At 40.8% G+C, this 23,294-nt stretch overlaps 1 protein-coding gene across 1 annotated transcript; it reads left to right on the top strand.

The window, feature by feature from the left end:
- Window positions 1-2,404: 2,404 nt before the first annotated feature.
- Window positions 2,405-17,010, top strand: GRPEL2 (GrpE like 2, mitochondrial). Its single transcript, XM_081937478.1, has 4 exons — window positions 2,405-2,640; window positions 9,084-9,240; window positions 11,594-11,675; window positions 13,573-17,010. Exons 1-4 carry the CDS (start codon window positions 2,555-2,557, stop codon window positions 13,935-13,937), a joined length of 690 nt encoding a protein of 229 aa, XP_081793604.1. The 5' UTR covers window positions 2,405-2,554; the 3' UTR covers window positions 13,938-17,010.
- The last annotated feature ends 6,284 nt before the right edge of the window (window positions 17,011-23,294 follow it).

Below are 23,294 nucleotides of genomic sequence, written 5' to 3'. Positions count from 1 at the left end.
GGCCTGCATGCTGCTCTCGCAGCACCTTGCGCAGCACAGTGAAAGTGTGTTTCACAATGGGGGAACACTCCTCATGGAGCGTATTACGACACAGCTCCTCCTCATGGAGCCCATTATGACACAGAGCCACCCTGCCCCACTCACCTCTGGTAACAGCAGTGGCGGCAGCTTGTTCTCGTCTCCCAGATGTCAGTTGCTGTGATGCTGCGCCTCCCTGTCTCCCAGCTGATTGTCGGCACACTGCTAGTCTGCCATCCTCAGTGGGCTCTAAAGCGGCAGCGGCAGAGTGACCAGCATGCACAAGATTCAAGACATGCATGTTTCTTCTGGCCTCCTCCTGTGACGGGGGAGGTGACAGGCCTGGGGCCGCCAAGTGTGGGGGTTGCACCTTGGATGTAAGGGAGAGACTCCGCAGTTGCCAGCACACTACTTGGTTGCCCTGGACCTCATCTGCTTTAGAGATTCTGCGGCTCCTGTCACTCTAATCGCACATTGGCTCATCCTGGAGACCGAGTACTGGACGAGTGTAACAATCTTTCTCTATATGTGCCTGGCCCACCGGATCTTTCCAGGCCACAAGAATTGTCCTTGTGCCTGATTTGTCCCAGTTAAGTAGCTGTGCACCTGAATGGGCAAGTTACATTATTCTGTCTGTTCTTGTGCAAACACACACACACACAGAGACATACAGAGATTCAATAGGGAAGAGCTGCCTTTTATAGCCAAACATGTATTCTTGCAGAGAGAAAGCGAGGGGGGGGAGAGAGGGAGAGGGAAGAGACGAGACAGAGAGGGGGGGGAGACACAGAGAGACAGAGATGGAGAGACACAGAGAGAGACACAGCTAGAGAGAGAGAGACCTGTTTCCCACAGAAAAGAAAACATGGAGCCACAAAACCTGGTCGGCATCGCTGGGGGGGGGGGCATGACTGGGTGGGAGTGACATTGAGTTGGCCACGCCCACCCAGGTTTTGTGGCTCTGTGTTTTCTTTTCTGTGGGAAACTGATCCAAATGGCTCTTTGAGTGTTTAAGGTTGCAGACCCTGGTCTATTATGGATCAATAACAAATTATTGGCAATGGAAGAGGGAATGCAATGGTGCTAGGCTGCTAGACACCAACGCCTTCTGACAGCATATTGGCTATCCCGGTCTCCTGAACACTTGCTTCAGTTAGAATACTGCTCTAATTATATTTATAATGTCTTTATAGCTAACTTTTTCAGAGGAGAAAATATGGCAGCTTTATGAAGAAGAGAGGTCTTCTCAAATTTTATTCTCACAAGGACAGCCCTATTGAATGGATTGCACTGAGATAAGTTTACATATGGTCACCCAGTGAGATCTGAAATCACGAAGAACTGAAGTTGGATCTAATGGATCAACCAACAGTAGCTCTAGTGTAGGTCAATAGGCTACGCCTATTGTATCTGGGCTGCAATACCTCCAAATGGCAACGGAGACACCGAAAAACCTGATTGCCATCCAAAGATTGTCGAAATTTTCGCACATAAGTCACAGAGGACAGAGCTGAGTAAAAACAGATGCACACCCCCACAACAGCGGAAGTTGCTGAAACCCAGGTAGTTGATTCAACTCCGTGAGTCTTATGACCACGAGTCATAATCGCTTCTTCCTAGCTAGAAAGTGTGCCCTACACTGGCAATTTCTTCAACAACATATAATTGACATATAATCCTTGGCGCAAGAAACAATTTTAGGATGTTTGAAGGGAAACAAACGGGTTCGCAGAAGAGTCTCTCAATACCTGTCAGTGACTACTTCAGCTTCAACTGCAATAATACATGGGCAAACAATGGATACAAACTCAAAGTAAACTGCTCCAAACCCGACTGCAGAAAATACAACTTCAGCAACAGAGTGGTCAATGCCTGCAATGCTCTACTTGACTGTTGTTACATCCTAAACCCCCACAGCTTCAACCTCAAACTGTCTACCGTGGACCTCACCCCATTCCTAAGAGGTCCATAAAGAGGGCATGCATAAGCGCACCAGTGTACCTACTGTCTCTGTCCTACTGTACCCATTTATTTGAACTCATTTCTTATGCAGATACTTATACCTGCTTATACTTATATGTCTATATGTTATATTCATACTTAGACTTGTTTTCTCATACATGCTTGACAACCCAAATAAAATAAAATAAAAATAAATAAATTCACAATTAGCTACAACGATGGCGGAACCAGGGAAGTATTACAACCGATCCAGCTGGAAGGCGCCCGTGCAATATTATTCTTATTTGGCTGGAAGATGATACACAGCCTGTACGCTTCCTGCCTGCTAACATCTTACAGCTAACCTCCTCCTTCGGCCTCATCATTTCCCTCCTTCCCACGAAGTTCCCGCCCTTAAGGGCAGAGCATTGCACTGTAGCGCGAGGCCTGGCGGGAGTCGCAGTCCGGGCTTTTAATCGAGGGCGCAGTGGCGGCCGGTTGTTGTAGTCGCTCGAGTGTTCTTCTTTTTCTCCCGTAGGAGTCTGGGAAGCGGCGGGTCCGTTTCGCTCAGTCTGGCGGAGGCGACGGTGACGCCATGGCAGCGGGCAGGTCTGTGCGAGCGGCGCGGAGTTGCTTGAGCCCTTTGCTCCACTTGAATTATCCTCGGTTCCGCTCCAACAGGTACGGGCCATTCACACTCTTTTATTCCTCGCCCTTGGCTTTCGGGCTAGTTATCCTCCGTCGCCGCGAGTCGCTTTTTCTCGCCGGCGGCTTATCTCAAACGTGCGGTCCCTTCTTGAGGTTGGACGGGACGGCGCGCAGCTTTGTTTGTGTGGTCCCTATTTGCAGAGAGAGTCTTGCAAAGCGAGGCTCCTCGGGGGGGGGGGGGAATGTTTCGATTTAAATCGTTTCCCCCTGGATGCCCCTTGCGGCTCTTGGAGAAACACGAGGCGATGCAGAGCCACGGCTGCTGCCTGCTTCCTCCTCCTCCTCCTGCTACCTCCCAGATTCCCTCGCTGTGGTTGCCTCGCCCGTGCTCAGGAAGGGCATCCAGCCTTAAGCAAGTGGGTGGAGGGAGCGTCCTGGCTCCCGGGTGGATCTTTTGCCGAGCGGCACCTTCCCGAGAATTTGTGAGTTTCGTCCTCCGGCCGTGAAAGAGAAAGGCCGTGTCCCGTCCCTCATTCCAACGGGATGAAAGAGCCGTTTTTGCTCAGGGTTGGGTGGGGAGGAAGCGTGGGGTATCACATGACTCCCTGCGGTTTAGGAGCCAGAAGTGAACATATCTGACATCACTCTCCAACCCCGCCTGGTCTTTTCACCTTTCTTTCTCTTAACTTTTCTCTCAGCACAGGCTTGTTTTTACCTGCACGCTTTTAAATCAGCTAATATTTTACACCCACCCACCCACCAATGTTCACGTTTATTGCCTTCAGTCTGATATTTTATCTCTGCCTTGAAAGCAGGAGAAATCCTTGCAGAAGAGATTGAAGGGGGAGAGGGGGGGCGAGACGGGATCGATTTGGGGGAGGAGATTGTCAATGAGAAGACCAGGAGTTTCTCTACCACATGTCTTCATTTCTGTACAGTAATAGAGTTGTACAGATGCTTCCAAGTTTTCTGAGCTACTTGCAAACCAAACACAACATTAAAATATAAATACATGGGTTGAAACCTGTTATATTAAGGTATAGCTTGAAAAAGAATAAGCTTTTATCTTCATTGATACAAAGCTAACATTGATCTCCAAATGAGTGGTGTTCGCAGGCAAATGCCTCTGAATATGCTGATTAGGTAGGGTAGCTATTTATACTTCATAGAACCATCTAACCCCTTTTATTGCTATTCCAGTCTGGTATCTCTTTCATTGTATACTTGTAAATTAAAATGGATCAAGAAATATTGAAAATGACACTTGATTTCATAAGTACTAACATTAGAATAACTTGGACAAAATGTCAGTGAAGACTCAATCATCCACGCCAAAGGTATCTAAAGGTTGAATCACGGAAACTGGACCTCTCTGCCTAAATAATTTTGCTTTGACTAATGAAGTTGCTTGGATGAGCAACAAAACATTAACAAAGTTAATGGCTGAAAATAGATCTCTTTGAAACACTTGAAATCCACAGTGAAAACCTTTAAAATACTGCTGATCAACATGATTTTTAAAAAGTTCCAATAATTGGGCTTAATTCTTTGGAATAGTTGTTTAGTTGTTCAGGCACTATATATTTTCCAGCAAACTCCATTGTTCTGCAATACCAATGACTATTGGTAAACAGGCTATGCATATGTAAAGCATAATATATAAATGAGGAAACAACTTCTAGGGGCTTTTGTTGAGTGCTGAGTTGTAGTGTCATCCAATTATCTACAACAATATTATATTGCCATGAAATTTGTTGATCCTTTTCCTGCTTCTATTCCCTCTGTTTCATCCGAATTCCCTCCAAACATAAAACTTAGCAGATGAGCATGCTTCTATGGATAAATAAGGCCTGTCTAGCTCATGGGCCAAGGACTAGATAAAGGCAAGACCATGGAGCCATGGCAACAAAAAAAAGATGTAAGGAAATGTTTGTGTCATTGTTAATTACAAGTGGGGAAAATTCCATGTAGTGTATATACACACACAGTACATGTATATCAGGGGTGGGTTCCGGGAGTCACTACTGCTGGTTTGTGCACATGATGCACAGTGTATGTATGTGCTTGATGCACACTGCGTGCATATGCACAGTGCAACAAAGACTGCTCTGCAGAAGCAAAAAACAAGATGGTGCCCTCTTGAGAACCGGTTCAGGGGTATGGCAGGCCTGGGTCGCTGCCTGTTCCAGAGACCCAAGCCACCAAACCGATAGGAACCCACCACTGATGTATATGTGTCTTCTCTGCCATGATTCCTGCCTTATGGAATATCCTTCCCTCTCCCAGGCCTGGAGCTTCCAAGGACCTGGAGATATATTTAGGTAGCTCCGTTGCTAAGAGACTGTTGTTATCCTCTCTTTGAGTAGTGTTTTTTATTTGTTTTTATGATACTTTTTAATATGAATTTTATATTTTTATATTGTTTTTATATGTGTTGTTGTCTGATTGTTGTATGCTTCCCACAGTTGTGGTTTGTGAGATAGGTAGCTATACATATTTGAAAAACAAAAACTTCACAAATGTTCTGTCCTGTGTGTAACAGACCCACAGATGAATAAACCAAAGTAGCAAAAAAGCAAACTTCTTATCCTATATGTAAGTAAATGATTTCATAGCAAATTCTAAAGTTAAACATTGAACTTCCCTTTTGAACTTAGTAAAGGATCAGCAAACACCCAGCATGTGATAGACTTCTGTCAACTATACAAACATCTATGTTACAAAAGACATATGCATTCCCTAGTAAGTTAGATTTCAACACCATTCTTAGGGTGTGTTGTTCCACTTCAGCTTTACTCTGAGGATGTTCACCCCAGGGTATCAAGTACATTATCTCTTGAAGATGACTATTGATCAAGTTTTCTTTCACTTACTCATCCGTATTGTATGTCTGATGGCAGAATGTCTAAAGCAGACCTTCTAAAACCGAAAAAGATTCTTGGACAGGCTCACACGGAAGGAATCGACTGTTGAGATTTTAAACTTGGATTTTTAGAATTCAGAAGATCAAAAATTCACCATCCTTTATTGAACCCTAAATTAAATGGGTTGCTAATACTTAGAAGCATCCAGGCAGAACTAACAGCTGTATTGAATCAATGGAAGCTTGTGTATTGTTTACAAAGATAGCCTCACACAGAGCACAGTACTGTATAGGAATCTGTTCTAGAATTGGAAGTGCTATAGTAATTAAAAACACGAGTGCCCACTGTGATTTAGTGTTTTGGAATATCTGACTTGTAACTCTGACGAAATAATTCCTCAGACTCTGTTGAAAAAAGTGGTCCTACTCTAGCTGTTGTCATTGAGGCAAGTCCTTTACCTTTCCTCCTTTTTTTTTGTAACTATGGTTCACACCCAAGGCCACTGTTAAGTAGTGCAATTTTAATATTTCACCCTTTAGACAGGTTTTTCTAGGTCTTGAAGCATATGAGTCAAAGACAGGTAAAGGTAAAGGACAAAGGACAGCTCTCTTATATATTAAGTATTTATATTAGGATTTGGCCCTAAAAGACCAAAGAAGGTTGATAACTTGAAATAGCAGGAAGTGTTATAAATTAAGCAGGTATGTGTTGCAGTGCAGAATTTACTGACCTGGTAAAAGAGAGTGCATGTCTAGACAGTGATTTGCTTTAAGTAAGTTTTTGGCAAAGGCTCATTCAAATTCACTGTCACGCAATAAACAGCATGTGCAGTTATGTTCAGATATAAACAACCAGCGAGAAAATGTAAGCATTTAAAGGGCAGCTTGTTTTAGAGAGGAGATTTATGAGCTGTTCTGAATGTTTGTGAACTTATTTTAAGTTTGTATCCTTTGACTGGCTGCCTCACTAATCTAAGCCTCATTCAGGTGTTTTTGCCTGAACCTGTGGAGAAGAAATGTGGCTGCCTACACAGTCCTGACCTGTCCTTCTCCAGCCTTTCTGCCTTGAAGTGAGGCAGCCGAAGGGGGCCTTTGTGCTAAGAATGGAGATAATTCAAGGAATGGGGAATCCTAGTTACCTGCTATTAGTTTGGCAGGTAAGACTTCAAATTTTAGTTGATTTAATCACTGTCAATTTACAAAAATTCTAATTGCAGATTAAAATTTGCCTTCTGGAAAAAGCAGAAAAGAATTAAAAGGCAAAATATTCCCTGGTGTATTAACCAAGCTCAACTCTGCTTAAATTCCCAAGTCCAGATATAGTCAACTTGATGGTTCCCTTCTAATATGCAGATATTGCAATTTATTATATGGCATGAGACCCCCCATTTACCAAGCAGAGGCATGTCCAACCTTTTGGTTTGCCTGGGCTGCACTGAGTGAAGAGGAATTGTCTTGGGCTGCATATATAACTATATATAAAGTTTATGATCTTGTGGGGTTGCATTACTAGCTGTCCAGGACCACATGCAGCCCATGGACTGACTGCAAAGTGGACACCCCTATCCTAAACTATAACCTTTCTTTTAGCAACATATATCACTTTTTGTTTTTGTATCTCAAAAGAAAATTCCTCTTCTGTCCATGGGTACTTCATGCACAATCGGTCCTCATTTAGCAATTACAATTGGGATTAGCAACTTGGTTGTTAAACGAAGCAAGTGAAATTACAACTGTGCTTATGATCTTACTTCAGCTTTCCTTTTCAAAAGTCATAAATGCAAGAATTGGTCACAAAGTTAATCTGTCATCACCACTGTAACTGCAGTGGCTGTATGAGGCAGGCATTAAAGAAGAACTACCTATGAGGTGGTCACTGCCAATAGCCCATTTGCCACCAAATGAGTATATAATTGTGTACTTGATAAAGGTTGTCTGTAAGTGATTCTTGGAGGAAGTTTTGGCATTTCCTTTGAGTGCTTGTGGTTTTTTTTAAACCAACTTTACTATGCATTGCATGGTGTCATACAATTGACCTCTTGATAGTAAAGACATATTGAGTGAGGTGCTGTTTGTAAGAAGGCAGGGTTAGCAACAGAAAAGATGCCCACACAATTACATGTTTAAATGAAGAAACCTGAAGCACATCCACTCTGCCAGAATGTACCCTAGCAGGCACAAATAATTGTAGGTAGACTTTCAGACAACCAGGCCCTAAGTCTTGAAGGACATTATAGGTAATAACCAGCACCTTAAATTGCATATGGAAGTAAGCTGGCAACCAATGCAACTTTACTCATTGCTGCTTATACAGCTGCATTTCAAACTTGTTGTAGCTCCTGGATGGTCTTCATGGGTAGCCCAATGTGGAGTGCATTGCAATAAACCAGGATATGAATGAAAGGCGCCTCAAGTTGACGAAAAATGTATTTAATAGTAAATTGTTATCAGTGGCTGGCAGTATAACTATGTGTATATGTACTGGGAGAAGGGACTGTTGAATCTAATCTTTACCTAATGCTTTTTTTGTTTTTGATAAGTTGTTTTTCCCTTTACAAACTGGCTAGAGAGGGGATAACATTAACAAAATCCTAAAAGCTAAGGATTTTGTTGGCTGGAAGTCTAAACTATTTTCCACATTACATTCTTCTTCACAAGCTCACTTGCTGCCATCCTTATTGCCCAAATTATAAGTATAACCTGTCAGTGGGCTTTAATAAAAATCAGTTGCCCCACTCAATTATTAGCTGGATTGCTTAAAATTAAATGTGAGTTTGAGCAATATCTAAGCATCTAAAATATCATTGGGAAACAAATTAGAATTCCAAATAACATTAGCACATTTAATTAAATGCCTTTGTGACTATTTACCATACAGATTCCCACGTTGCTGCAGCTGAGAATTAAATGTAGATTCAGAGCCTTTTCATAATTGTATGTGCTTCTACACAAAGAAACAGTGGCAAAACCGAGTTTTCCTTATTGAAAGCAAAGTAATTTTGTTCACTCAGGTTTTGTATATTGAGTTCTGCCTTCTCGGAAAATTTGTACGTCTACATTTGCTACAGCTATTTCTCAGCTGAGTAAAGTCACCTCTGCTGAATAAAGTATATAGTTTACTGTTGCATTACATAGGATGTGGATAGAATCCTTTGTATATATTTATATTTCTAAAATTCTAATAAGCATAGAAAATAGATGCCTGCTCTATGTTTCCATTTTGTTGATCATATACACAATGTTAGCCCACAGTGTAATTGTAAACATTTCCTTGTGTTATAAATGACAAGGAGTGTAGGACTCTCCTTCCTTGTTAGGCAGTTGCTTTTGTACCTATATCTTGAAGGTGCTAGACAGGAGGGGAGGAAGAAACTATCCTAGTAGATAATGTCCTATGCCCATGATAATCATCCAGTCTGTAAATCAACAACATCTGAATCAAATTTCCAAACTAAGTAGAAACTTCCTAGCTATTCATTTTTCCTTGATAGAAACCAAAAGCTTTCTAGGTACCCCAGTTAATAAGTGACTCTTTGTTTTTAAAATAAATTGGAGATGGAAAGGCTTTTTGAAAATGTATGCTTCTCTACATTTTTGGTCTTTGTTGTTTTAGAGGTTTGCTCTTCGCCTTCAGTACTGCTGCACAACAAAAGAGCACAGGAGATGATTGTGGCCCAGAAGATCCTCAGAATGAACCTAGACAGATCTCGAGGGGAGAAAATTTAGAGCACAAGACCATCAAGCTAGAAGAACAACTCCGTGTCTTAACAGTGAGTAACTTTTTTTTCGTTTGACATCCAGAATAGGAGATCCACACATCTAAATTTCTGTGCATTTTCATTCAGCTCTATAACTTAAAGAATTTTTAATCTATGGGACCATGTAGAGTATTTGTCATGGACTAAAGCTTAATAGTGCTACAGCTATCAAATTGCAACTGAAATTGAAGATGATTTAGAAATACATTGTTCCAAATAAAATAGCCAAAGAGCAATTTGGCTACATCTGGCTTCTCATGCCACAGTGGTTAATGCATGTACTTGATGTCTATTTTACTCCACCAGGATGCCAGTGGGAGAGATGAAGGATACTAAGAGATCCAAGAAGAGAGAGTAGTTAACAATTTGTATCTTCTGCATAGGGGAACCTTGATGAGATGTTAGCCGTCTTGAATGCCTGAATTAATGATACTGAAAAAAGAAGGAAAGAGTTTTATTGGCCCTAATGACCATGGAGCAGCCAGGGAATTTGGGCAGCAGTTATCTCTTCCATCCTTGACCAAGCTTTCAGTTATATGAACATTTGATGTTATCATAGATACACAAGTGTATATTGTCTATTGATACGCAAGTGTCCACTGGATACACCAGAAGAGCCTAATGATGTGATAGCCCCTTAAGCAAAAAAATTTAGCCCCCCTTAAGGTTGACTAGATCAAAAAGCACTCACAAAATATTTAGAGCTGTACTTCATTGAGATAAGCCATTATAACAGAAACTTGCAAGTCTGACTGGTTTCCCCTCTGATACCAGAAGGAGTTAGGGAGGAGTCAGTTTGAGTCTCTTCCTAAAACGCCCTGGCTCTGAATAGTTTCTTCAAGGTCATCTCTGTGGTTGACAGATATCAAGGTCATCTCTGTGGTTGATCTGATGACAGATATCTCTCAAGGTTGTCTATAGTTTCAGCCAGATTTATGGCAACAGAACCCGTTGTATTGGCAAGGGTTAAGATTTTTTCCTATAGCCCACATCTTGTACTATTTTCTGGCAAATTTAAAGGAGAAAAAATGAAATAATTTCTGTACCCCCACTTGCTGCCTCTAGAGCAGTGGTTCTCAACCTGTGGGTCGGGACCCCTTTGGGGGTCGAACAACCCTTTCACAGGGGTCGCCTAAGACCGTCGGAAAACACATATTTTCGAAAAAAAATATGGAAAACATAAAATAATTTTATGGTTGGGGGTCACCACAATATGAGGAGCTGTATTAAAGGATCGCGGCATTAGCAAGGTTGAGACCCACTGCTCTAGAGTATTGAGATATGGGGCTGAAATGAACTCTTCCTTCTCTGTCCTTTGATTTAGGAGACCTTCTAAGTCAGGGGTGTCAAACCTGCATTGTCACGTGACGTATCAAGAGTTTTATCCTTCACTAAACTGGGTGCATGGGTGGCTAGTGTGTGATGCATGCAGCCCACGAGCTGTGAGTTTGACACCCTGTTCTAAGTGATAAATAAAAATTAAGCCTTGTTGAAAGAAAGAAAAACAGAAAAAGGAGAAGGAAAAATCGTTTAGATAGTCAGAAGGAAGCATTGAATGGCAAATTAATGGCAAATTGCCCAGAGTCCCTCTCAGAGGGAGAGAGGAAAGGAAGGAAGGTCAATTTTCAGGTGGCAACTTAGGAGGAACTTTATAGCAAAGGTAATGCTGTTCTATTTAGAGCTAATTACTACAAAGAGGGTCCAAATTGCAAACAACACTACAATTACTGAACTTGTACAAAGAAAACAACACCAGAGAAAATGAATTATATTATGAAATATACCCAATCAAAATAATTCATCTTATGAAGAATTTCTAGCTGAGCTTGTTGCTTGTTTTCTAAGACAAGCTAATGCTTGAAGCTAAAGTTCCCTTCTCGCTTATCTGGATTTTTTTCAGCTTTTTGTAACCTTTCTTTAAAGATGTTTGCTCTATTTTTAGCTACGATGCTCAGCTATTTCCTACCTACAGTTTTAAAAAGAACTAAAGCCTGGAGAAGGAACAGTTGTGGGTAGAAATCTAGAGAAAGAAGGATTGTGGGGAATATAGTCTTTTGTTATATGCTAAAGTAAGCATCTCTCCTTGGGAGGATCCTATTTAATTCAGGGCTATGGATTCCGTATCTGGGAATTAAGCTGTCAATCTTGTAAATGTCAGGTGGCATCCCACCTGGAGAAATGGAAATTGCTATCAAGATAATATTTGCTAAAGTGGCTTCTATTTTCAGTAAATAACAACTCTATTGCCTATGAGTAAGTTGTCTCACCAAGCTGCATTAAATATTTGCAGCGATATTGAAATCCTCTAATCGTGTTACTTGGATTAGAATTTTTTAATCTGATTCTGCTTCTTCTCTGCATGTAGGAACGATACCAAAGAGCCCTAATGGATTCTGAAAATGTCAGACGTAGAACACAAAAATTTGTTGAGGATGCTAAGATTTTTGGTAAGTAAACGAACAGGTCAATGTTGTGCCAGAGTTTGTTGAAGTACTACCTGTATATATCCAGCAGTATTTCTTATGACTGCACACACTGAAAATGATTCCTAAGAAATGCTTTGGACCTCATATGAGTCCTGCCCTCTTCTCTTCATTGAAGAACTCCAGCAATGTTTTAAGTTCTGCATGAACCTGAAAAAAGATACCACTAGTTTAGATAATCCATCCTTAAAAGTTAAGGTTACTCATAATATTTGTTGCATGACAGTTTAAGTGTCAAGTGAAACACAAAACAAAAAAACACACAGTAAAGCAACTTAATGATTAAAAATTAAAGCTGCAGTGAAAACACCATCTCAGTGAAATGTAGTGGTTAAGATATTGGAGTAGAAGTATAGAGGCCTACATTAAAATTTCTTGTTAACTGTGGGAGCCTAATGGGTAACTTAGGGTCAGTTACCCTCTCTCAGCCAAAGCTGCCTGTTGGTACGAGAAAAATAGAAGAGTGATTTTGTTCACAATCCTGAGCACCTGAATGAAAGGCAGGTTATAAATTTAATAAATGATCAATACAATACAATAGTAGAGTTGGAAGGGACCTTGGAGGTCTTCTAGTCCAACCCCCTGCCTAGGCAGGAAACCCTATACCGTTTCAGACAAATAGCTATCCAACATCTTCTTAAAGACTTCCAGTGTTCACAACTTCTGGAGGCAAGCTGTTCCACTGATTAATTGTTCTCACTGTCAGGAAATTTCTCCTCAGTTCTAAGTTGCTTCTCTCCTTGATTAGTTTCCACCCATTGCTTCTTGTTCTACCCTCAGGTGCTTTGGAGAATAGTTTGACTCCCTCTTCTTTGTGGCAACCTCTGAGATATTGGAACAATGCTATCATGTCTCCCCTAGTCCTTCTTTCTCTTAAACTAAACATACCCAGTTCCTGCAACCATTCTTCATATGTTTTAGTCTCCAGTCCCCTAATCATCTTTGTTGCTCTTCTCTGCACTCTTTCTAGAGTCTCCACATCTTTTTTACATTGTGGCGACCAGAACTGAATGCAGTATTCCAAGTGTGGCCTTACCAAGGCATTATAAAGTGGTATTAACACTTCACGTGATCTTGATTCTATCCCTCTGTTGATGCAGCCTAGAACTGTGTTGGCTTTTTTGGCAGCTGCTGCACACTGCTGGCTCATATTTAAATGGTTGTCCACTAGGACTCCAAGATCCCTTTCACAGTTACTACTACTGAGCAAGGTATCACCTATACTGTACCTGTGCATTCCATTTTTGTTGCCTAAATGTAGAACCTTACTCTTTTCATCATTGAATTTCATTTTATTAGATAGTGCCCAATGTTCAAGTTTGTCAAGATCCTTCTGTATCTTAAGCCTATCTTCTGGAGTGTTGGCTATTCCTGCCAGTTTGGTATCATCTGCAAATTTGATGTGTTCCCCATTTATTCCCTCATCCAAATCATTGATGAAGATGTTGAAGAGTACTGGGCCTAAAACAGAGCCTTGGGGTACTCCACTGCATACTTCCCTCCATGTAGATGCAGTTCCATTGAGAACTACACGTTGAGTGTGGTTGGTCAGCCAGTTACGAATCCATCTGGCGGTGATGCTGTCTAACCCACATTCTTCTACTTTATCTAGTAGTAGGTTATGGTCTACCTTATCAAAAGCCTTACTGAAGTCCAGGTTAAAATAAATAAATACTAGTGATGCAAATATGTAATATCTGGATGGCAATTTGGTGGAAGCATAAAATCAAATCAGTGTAAACACTGTTGTCCCTGAGGCCCAGGAAGTCCTTTTACTTCAGATAATCCAAGATCCCAAAATGTTTTTATTCTCCTAAACTATTGTCATCCTGATTTTTTTTGCCGATCTTTATGTCTGCAGGCATCCAGAGTTTCTGTAGAGATCTGGTAGAAGTAGCAGATATCCTGAAAACAACTTTGGAGATTGTTGAAGAAGAAGATGACCCAACACTGACCCTGAATAAGATCTGTGAAGGTCTGACTCTTATAGAAGTCAAACTACAAAGCATCTTTACTAAGCACGGTCTGCAAAAAATGAACCCCATTGGTGGCAGATATGACCCCTATGCACATGAAATTGTCTGTCATGTGCCAGCAGAAGATATGCAACCAGGCACTGTGGCTTTAGTGACTGTGGATGGTTACAAACTTCATGGCCGCACTATCAGACATGCACATGTAGGGGTGTCAGTAGAATCTCAAGAATGTGATGAACCGCCATCTTAGCAATTGGGATCCTATGAACTTATTTCTTTTGCCCACATCATCATTGCTGCTTTATTTATTAAGCCACACAGGAATGATTTGCTGGCCTCTCAGGATTGGCATGATCATTTAACCTTCCTTTTCAAGCTGTCATTATTCAATGTTAGTTTTTCCTGTTGTGTAAAGATATTTTTTCGGTTGTTTCTCTTTTCTGTTTGTTAATTTTAAGCCTGCATTAAAAGGAATGTAGGATTCATTCCAACAATGCACAGACCTATTGAAAAGTCAGTCAGTAAAATCCCATTGATTTCAATAGGTCTGTTCCAGGGTGACTAAAACTGGATCCTGTTCTCTGAAAAAGGCTTTCCTCCCAAGATTAATTTTTAATTTGCTTGTTAATCACACTATTGTTCCCATTTTCTTTTTTTATAATCTGTAGTATACATTTCATCTGAGCTTTATTTACAGTAACCCAGAGTCATTCTTATTTCAATCTGGATTTTTTTTCCCATTTATGTTTTTATTCATGTGTTATTTGAGACATTCTCCTTAAGCAATACAAGAGTTTAATTTTTTTTTCACCTTTAAATAGGTGGACAAAGGTAGTTCTGTGGTTCTTTTACAATCAGCCATGTTTGGGAGAAGATTCTAGGCACCAGTTAATGACTTACGTCCAAGACTGCCTTCCTTCTGAACCCAATTTCAACTGTTTTGGGGCATTTGTAACCCAAGAATGCATGTGCCAAGTCTTGAAGCTTCAACACTTTTCTTTTTGAAAGCTTCTTAGATTTGGTTTTGCATCTCAAAATTTCCCTGAATGCTTTGGCCAGTAAAAGAATATTCTCTGTCCCAAATTACTTCTGAAAATGGATGCATAGATATAATATTTGTTTTCTTGAACTTTTTGAGAAGCTGCTTTCAAATAGCGGTATGATACCTGTCTTATCTTATACAGGTGAAACTCAAAAAATTAGAATATTGTGCAAAAGTTCATTTATTTCAGTAATGCAACTTAAAAGGTGAAACTAATATATGAGATAAGACTCATTACATGGAAAGCAAGATAGTTCAAGACGTGATTTGTCATAATTGTGATGATTATGGCTTACAGCTCATGAAAACCCCAAATCCACCATCTCAGAAAATTAGAATATTACATGCAATCAATAAAACAAGGATTGTACATAGAACAATATCGGACCTCTGAAAAGTATAATGCTCTTCTGCATTGTTCGGTCTCGTGTTTCTCATCTTTCTCTTGGCAATGCCCCATAGGTTCTCTATGGGGTTTAGGTCAGATGAGTTTGCTGGCCAATCAAGCACAGTAATCCCACAGTCATTGAACTAGGTTTTGGTGCTTTTGGCAGTGTGGGCAGCATCCCCATAAAGCTCGTCTGCGGAAGGAAGCATGAAGTGCTCCAAAATAGACGGCTGCGTTGACCCTGGTCTTAATGAAGCACAGTGGTCCAGAGTCCTCTTTTCTGATGAGAGCAACTTTTGCATCTCATTTGGAAACCGAGGACCCAGAGTATGGAGAAAGAATGGAGAGGCCAATCAAGCACAGTAATCCCACGGTCATTGAACCAGTTTTTGGTGCTTTTGGCAAAAGTTGCTCTCATGGGGCATTGCCAAGAGAAAGATGAGAGACATGAGACCGAACAATGCAGAAGAGCTAAAGGCCGCTATTGAAGCATCTTGGTCTTCCATAACACCTCAGCAGTGTCACAGGCTGATAGCTTCCATGCCACGCCACATTGAGGCAGTAATTGCTGCAAAAGGGGCCCAAACCAAGTACTGAGTACATATGCATGCTTATACTTTTCAGAGGTCCGATATTGTTCTATGTACAATCCTTGTTTTATTGATTGCATGTAATATTCTAATTTTCTGAGATTGTGGATTTGGGGTTTTCATGAGCTGTACACCATAATCATCACAATTATGACAAATCACGGCTTGAACTATCTTGCTTTGCATGTAATGAGTCTTATCTCATATATTAGTTTCACCTTTTAAGTTGCATTACTGAAATAAATGAACTTTTGTGTGACATTCTAATTTTTCGAGTTTCAACTGTAGGAATGGTTTGGCTAGTTAAAAATTGTGAAGTATTTTGAAGATGAACATCTTTTGGGGTACTGAGTAATACAGTGGAGTTTATTATGCCCAGCCAAACAATTTATGATGTTGTTTTCCTCTTAAATTGATTTTGAATTTGGTCTTCCACATTATGATCTAGCTATCCCACCAAACCCACAAATTTGACATCAAGATTTTCCACATTTCAAAAATTGGCTTAATTCAATAAAAGGTCCTCTAAACGTAGCATTTTAAAGTGGGAAATATCAAAACTTAGTATAAAACACCTGTGTTACATCAGGGGTGTCAAACTCAAGGTCCGGGGGCCAGATCCGGCCCACAAGGTGCTTAGATCTGGCCCATGGGGCCATCCTAGAAGCAGCAAAGGACCAGCCGACAGTGCATGTGGCCTCCTGAGCTCTGTTTTTGCTGGCAGAGTGTTGCAGGAAGTCTTCACAGCCAAAAACAGAGCTCGGGAGCCCGTTTTTGTTGATAGAGTGCTCAGGCCACCACAGGGCCCCCTGAACACAAGTGACATCGAGCTGGCCACGCCCACCCCGGCCACACCAAACCTGCCCCCCTGAAGCCAAACACAACCCTGATGCAGCCCTCAATGAAATTGAGTTTGACACCTGTCTTCCATGGAGCAGGTCAGTTCATAATATTTCAGATTATCAAGTCTCTTGCAACAACATCCTTATTGTGAAGGATCGTCCCTTGGGACTATGTACTGTTCTGTACTATCAAACAATGCCTGGATTAGATGAACTAGTGAATAGCAATATAAGAATGATACCTGACTTAATAATTCGGCAAATAACCTGCTGCCATTTCCAGCACAGCCTGACATATTATCACCAGTGATGGAAAGGGATGAATGGTATTGGCCTTTTGGGGAGGTTTTCAACTTTGGGATAATGAATATGCAAATGTTAGTGGAGACAGATATTAATTTAGAAATGATTATATGCCATCTGTTTTATGTTTAATTTAGTCTTTTTTAAATAAAATAAAACAGTTACAGAATCACTGAGTAAATTTAATTCGGGATCATACCTGAAAATGTGAGCTTTGATACAAATGGGAGCTGGCTTTATGGAGAATTTGACTCCGAATAAGCCCATATTGTGCAGCAAAACATAGCTCTGATCGAAGCTGTAATGAAGTCTACTATTGAATCTGTGCTGCTTATATCTGTTGATAAAACAGAGTTCTTGCTATTTTCCTAGAGAATCACTCTTGAATAGCAAACAAGTAGGAAAAAATTCTGATAGGTGAAACTAGGGGCAAGTTGTAATGATGTACATTTGATCAAGAAACCAACATACTGTACTTTTCGGACTATAAGATGCACCATGATTTTGAAGAGGTAATTTTAAAAAAAAAGGTTTTTGCACTCTGCAGGCCTCCCAAACCCTTTGCACACACAAAAAAAGAATATGCAGAGCTTTGGGAGGCTTGTAGAGTGTTCCTGGGGGCTGGGGGGGGGACACCAAAAATGAGCAAAAAACGGACCGTTTTTCGCCAAAAAAAGGGGCATGCAGAGGCTTTGGGAGCCTTGTAGAGTGCTCCTGGAGGCTGGGGGGGGGGGCAAAAAAGAGCAAAAACAGCTATTTTCGGCTCATTTTTGCCCTCCCCAGCCCTCAGGAGCACTTTGCAAGCCTCCCAAACCCTCTGCACGTCCATTTTTGCAAAGGGGGTGGGGTTTCAGTAGGCCAAAAATGCTATATTCAGTGTATAAGACGCACCCAGATTTTCACCCTCTTTTTTTAAGGGAAAAAGGTCCGTCTTATTGAAAAATACAGTACTTTATTAAGATGGCCTACAGCAACAGAATTTTGCAATCCTGATTGTGCTTTATGTCTCCTCCCTCTTATAACCAGTAAATCAGGGAGGAGCTGGCCTTCTGAATGTTTTCCTCCTTCTCAGGACTTGAGAATGCTTCAGCCCCCATTTGCTTATGTGATGGTTCTTGCATTTTCACCTAGGGTCGTCTTCCTGGTACAGAGGTTACCAAGGTGAAGCTTGGTAACAGCCCTTTTAGACTGTTGATCTGAAGATCCTTCACTCCAAAGTGAGGAAAACGGCCTATGGCCTTTATGCAGCATAGTATCGTGATGGGTGGGGTGCCTTTAGAAGGAGTGGGTGTTTTACAGGATAAAGTTGGCCAAAGCATGGCTTTGGGACTGAACAAAACCAGTATTGTGTAATAGGGAGTACATTTGGGGTTGCTTTGTTATTTGGGTGAAGGTGAATGAAGAAAGTCTGCTTCATGTACAAGATGGCTGACAGACAACGAAGACTGAAGGTCATGATTGTGTATACCATAATTTGGTTTGGTTTCAGCCCAGAGGAGTATGGGAAAAAGCCATCCCAGGAGTGTTATCTACAAATGAACATACCTAGTCTACCAATTTCTCTACAACAAAAGAAACCATGAAATTAAGAAATGCAATAATTGAATCCTTTGGTCAGCCATAATGATGTGATAGGTCAGGATATAATGTAAGTTTGCCAAACTTCACCATATATTTCTGACCCTCCCTCCCAAACCATACAATGACATAGCCCAAGATGGAGGGGGAAAAAAATGGATTTCTAAATAGGAAAACCAAACACATCTACTGACAACACGACAATACCTCTAATTCTGCTATTTTTATTTCATTGAACAGCAAGTGGTTGCACCTAATTGCCCTCAATTGATATATAAAACCTAAGAGGGTTCACCCCAAGAATATTTGGGTGGGAGGTCAAAACAATTCCAGTTGTCAACCAGATTGGGAAGTTGAAGAAATGCTCTGAAAGGAGGTGATGACAACTCATTTCCTAAATGTTGCTAGGAAATGAAGTCATTATGGAGTCGTCAGGAATCAAGATTAATTTATAGGGGTATTGTTAGTCTTCCAGCAGAATTGACGTAGGGAATAAGCATGTAGAAGTTGTTTAGAACAGAAGGAAAAAAATTGTTATGGAGTATCAGGGAAGTGCATAGGGATGTCAATCTGGTGGCCCGTGGCAGGATGCATCACATACAGGCTGTACCCATCCCAGCTCTTTGAATAGGGAAAACATCACATGATGGCAAAGTGATGCCGCGAGTTTGAGACCCGTGGCTCATAGACTAAACGCAAGGCAAAGTATGAAACAAATATGCTTGATGAATGACTTGGTTGGGGGGAGAATACATTTTAAGAGAACAATCAGTTACTGTGCTACTGTGTTATCGGTAGAGAATGATCGTTACAAAGAATGTAATTAAAGAACCATTTCAAGCAGGGGTGGTTTCCGGCTGCTGCTACTGATGGTTCGCTCGGGGACGTGCTGCGTGTATGCGCACATTTGCAGTACTTAAAAAAAACTGCATGCGCAAAAGCAAAAAACAAGATGGCAGCACCTATGGCGAGAGAACCGGTTCGCGGGCATGGCAGGCTGAGTTACTACCTACTCGGCCAAATTGGTCTGAACCAGTAGGAACCTACTTCTGATTCCAAGGCAAGGAATTATTTAGGATTATGAGGGGCAGAGAAATGCAGAATGATATTGATAAAAAATAAATTGTTTTGGAAGTGTGGGGGGGGGAGCCTTTGCGGAGTGAATACAATTTAAATAAAGACTTTAAGGAAGAGAAACAGAAGACCGCTCTGCAAAAAGCAGACCATGATGGAATGAAGGACCAGCAAATAGACTGGCTCTTCATAATTCCTATTTGAACAAGGAGAAGACTTGAAATTGCTCACAAGTGCCCAAGAGAGTGGTCTCTGGTGGGCCTAGAGCTTTGGGAGAGGAGGAAATAGCCTGCTATTCCAATCATGGCTGACACCTTTAAAAGGCTACTGGGTTCACATACTTTTCTAATCATTTTCAGAAATTGCTTGTTAACTGCTTTTCTGTTGTTAAGATCATTGGGCTCAGATGTGATGCACAAAGTGGATTTCCTTTGATCCTTAGCTAAAGAAGTTTTAACTAGAAGTTAATTCAGGGCAGCTTTATATAGGGAGGTGCCAGGCAGATTTTTGTTTTTCAACATAATTGAATGTATCTGTATGAGAAAGAAAACAATTGTATAATTACTGATTAAGAAAAAAAAAGAGTATGATAAAATTAATGGACTTGTGGAATGCTTTGTGCAAATATGGAAGGAAAGGTTGGTTTCGTGATAAGAAAGGGATATGATGGAAGGAAAGTGTGCATGAAAATAAAGCATGCATGAGAACATTTAGCAAATAGCTCAACAGAAAGTAAGGAACCATTGTGCGATGTTCTTTCATTTATTCAGGAATGCTTGTGGAGATATCTGAAGTGTGTGGGTTGCAGGAGTGTGTACTTTGGTATGCAGATAACACAGTGCTTTTTGCTGAAACCCCAAATGATTTGCCCAAAGTTGGATGCAATTAGGAACATCTAACTGAAAATTAGTTTACGAAAGACCAAGGTCATTGAGTAGACAACTACAAGTTTTACATAAACAGTGAAAAAGTACAGCAAAGAGATACATTTGTGTCTCTTGTCTGAATGTTTCTGAAGATGGGATGATGAATCTAGAAATTTTTAAATGCTGGCAGAAAGATGCTACATGACATATGGTTTGATATGAAGAATGAATGTTTTCCATAGAAGTAAAAATGACTATGTAAAAAAACCATACTTCAGCCTCCACAGAGGAGGAGAAATGGAAGTTGGCTGGACAAGAGAATGACATAATAGTGAATGTTGCTGCTATAAATAAGATGTAGTTGTCTTCCTTTTCTTTTGCAGTGCCTTTCGTCTATCTGCCTCCTTTTTTGCACTTGTGTAATGTTGCTTACTTAAAAGGAAATATAGTCGTTGCTAAATATACACGTAGGTACGTGTCTACAGAGATTACTTATATATCCCACTTTTCAAGATACAAATCCTACAAAACAGCTCACAAATAAATCAGTTTTTGTGATTTGTAATTATACAATTAAGGTTCCTGATTTTTTTAAAAAAATAGGGCAAAAGCAAAAGCTTTTGTGGTGCCAGAGAGAGCTTAATTTTTTCCCCTTCCTTGCTGGTTTTGTCCATCCAGTAGATATATCTAGGAATTGGATCTACATGAACATCTGACTATAAACTGTATACGTTGTGTCGTATGTGGCTAGAACAAGCTTGATTAATTTCTAGTTCAGCATACTGTGGTTCGGTGCATTGTGCATATGTAGCCTATTCACCCTAGTATAACTAGCAAGATGGCTTTGCATGGGAGAGTTAAAGTGGTGTAATGTCTCTTGAGTCAAGCTTAGTTCTGGTGACTACATGGCCATATCTATGCTGGGTGTTTTTTTATGTTGTTGTTTTTGCAGCAATGTAGGGGTGAATTGCTTCATCTGTCTGGGGATTTCATGCAACTTCATGAACTTCGAGATCTCATGTGTAAGTTACTAATCAGCTCTAACTCAACTTATTACAGATAGTCCTCCCTTAATGACAGCAATTGGGACTGGAATTTCTGTGGCTAAATTATGCGGTCATAAATGTCATGGAGCTGTTAGATGTCATGTAACTGCCCTGCCTTAGTAACAGAAATTCTGGTATTTCCATTTGCCATTAAGGAAATCACTGTGGAATGTTAATGTGAAGTCCAACATGTGGTTGCCATTTGCCACCTTTTATGACTATGCTTCTAGGAAACCAGCAAAGATGGTAGCACATGGCAATCATGTGACCACGCTGCTGCTGGATCGGTCATAAGAATGAAAGCTAATCATAACTCTCCTTTGTTCAGCACTGCAGTCCCATTGTAAGTCTGAATGCTTGCTGAAATGAGTAATTGTTAAATAAGAGCCATTTGTATTTATGTCATTGATACTGGACTCTTAAGAAATTAACGGAACTAAAAAAAGTTTAAAAACAGTTAACGATATTAAATCAATAGGCAAATCAATGCTGATTAATAAAATCCACAAAACAAAGCAGGGGCCATTAAACAAATAGCAAATATCAATTCCAAGCCAGGGATCAGCCAGGGATCAAAGTTTTCCAAGACCTCAGGAAAGCAGACTCCATTTTTATCTTGGGGGGGGGGGGGGGATGCTGTTTTGGAGGTTGAGGTCTGCAACAAAGAACATGCACTTTCTTAGTCCCACAAGATGGCAGTGTTCAAGGGAAAGGATTTGGAGTGAACCTATTGGGCAGCCAGAATCAATTCCACACAAATAAGTTTCTCAATTATCCAGGTATCTAACTGAGCTGTTTCAGTTAGAAGTCAGTTTAGTGTTTGTTACCTGTGGATCTGGCAGGCTAACCTGTGCAAGCAATGTTTTCTCAAAGAAGAAGAGACTGGATAGCCTCTTGTCTGAAATGGTACGGGTTTTCCTGCTTTAGCAGGGGGTTGGACTAGAAGACCTCTGTGGTCCTTTCCAACTCTGCTATTCTGTTCTGTTGTGAATTATCGTTTGGGGGGGTGGGGATCAATGGCATTGAACTATAAATCTCCCATTTTATGATTTCCATGCCAAGGGAATGCGGTGGTTACTTCCTGGTTCAGTGTGCCTGGCAAATGCACTCTATGTTGGATGAATTCTGGATTTAAGTAAAAACAAACAAATAAGCCAGGTGCTTCAAGTATTACCTGACCTCTTGCATCATTGCAGGAAGATCTCGGGAGCCAAAAGAGGAGCCTCTATCCTCTCTTTCAGACTCAAGTCACTTCCTGGAGAGTTGCGCCTCTGCGGTGCAACCCCCAAAGCAATGTTCCCTCTAATTTTTTTTCAATGTGAGCAGAAAAGTATAGTGTTTGAGCGGCACATTTTCATGCCTGAGCACCTGAATTTTTTTCACAGATGTCACCTAAGACAACAACGAAATCAGTATTATTTGAAACTCAAAGTTATGTTTCTTCAGGGTACACACTTAATTCAAAGTGTTATATAATATCAGTTTCACTTAACAACGCTCCTGCTTAGCAACCAAAATGTTGGTTCAGAAACTCTGGCATTTGAAGCACGCAAGTCTTAAAGCTGTCAAGTTACAAGACCCTTGCACCCCTAACCCTTTAGGAAAAAAAACCCAGGGGTCTTCAAACCTGACAGCTTTAAGACTTGTGGACTTCAACTCCCAGAATTCCTCCTCCAGTCCTGTTGGCTCAGGAACTCTGGCATTTGAAGCATGGAAGTCTTAAAGCTGTCAAGTTACAAGACCCTTCCACCCCTACAAAAAAAACTCAGAGGTCTTCAAACCTGACAGCTTTAAGACTTGTGGACTTCAACTCCCAGAATTCCTCCTCCAGTCATGTTGCAGCGATGTCATCTGCGTGGATCTGCTCCATCTTTCCTC

The sequence above is a fragment of the Natrix helvetica genome, assembly GCF_964273705.1.
Source record: "Natrix helvetica genome assembly, chromosome: 1".
Taxonomy (NCBI): Eukaryota; Metazoa; Chordata; class Lepidosauria; order Squamata; family Natricidae; genus Natrix; species Natrix helvetica.
This window is presented reverse-complemented; position numbering and strand designations above follow the sequence as displayed.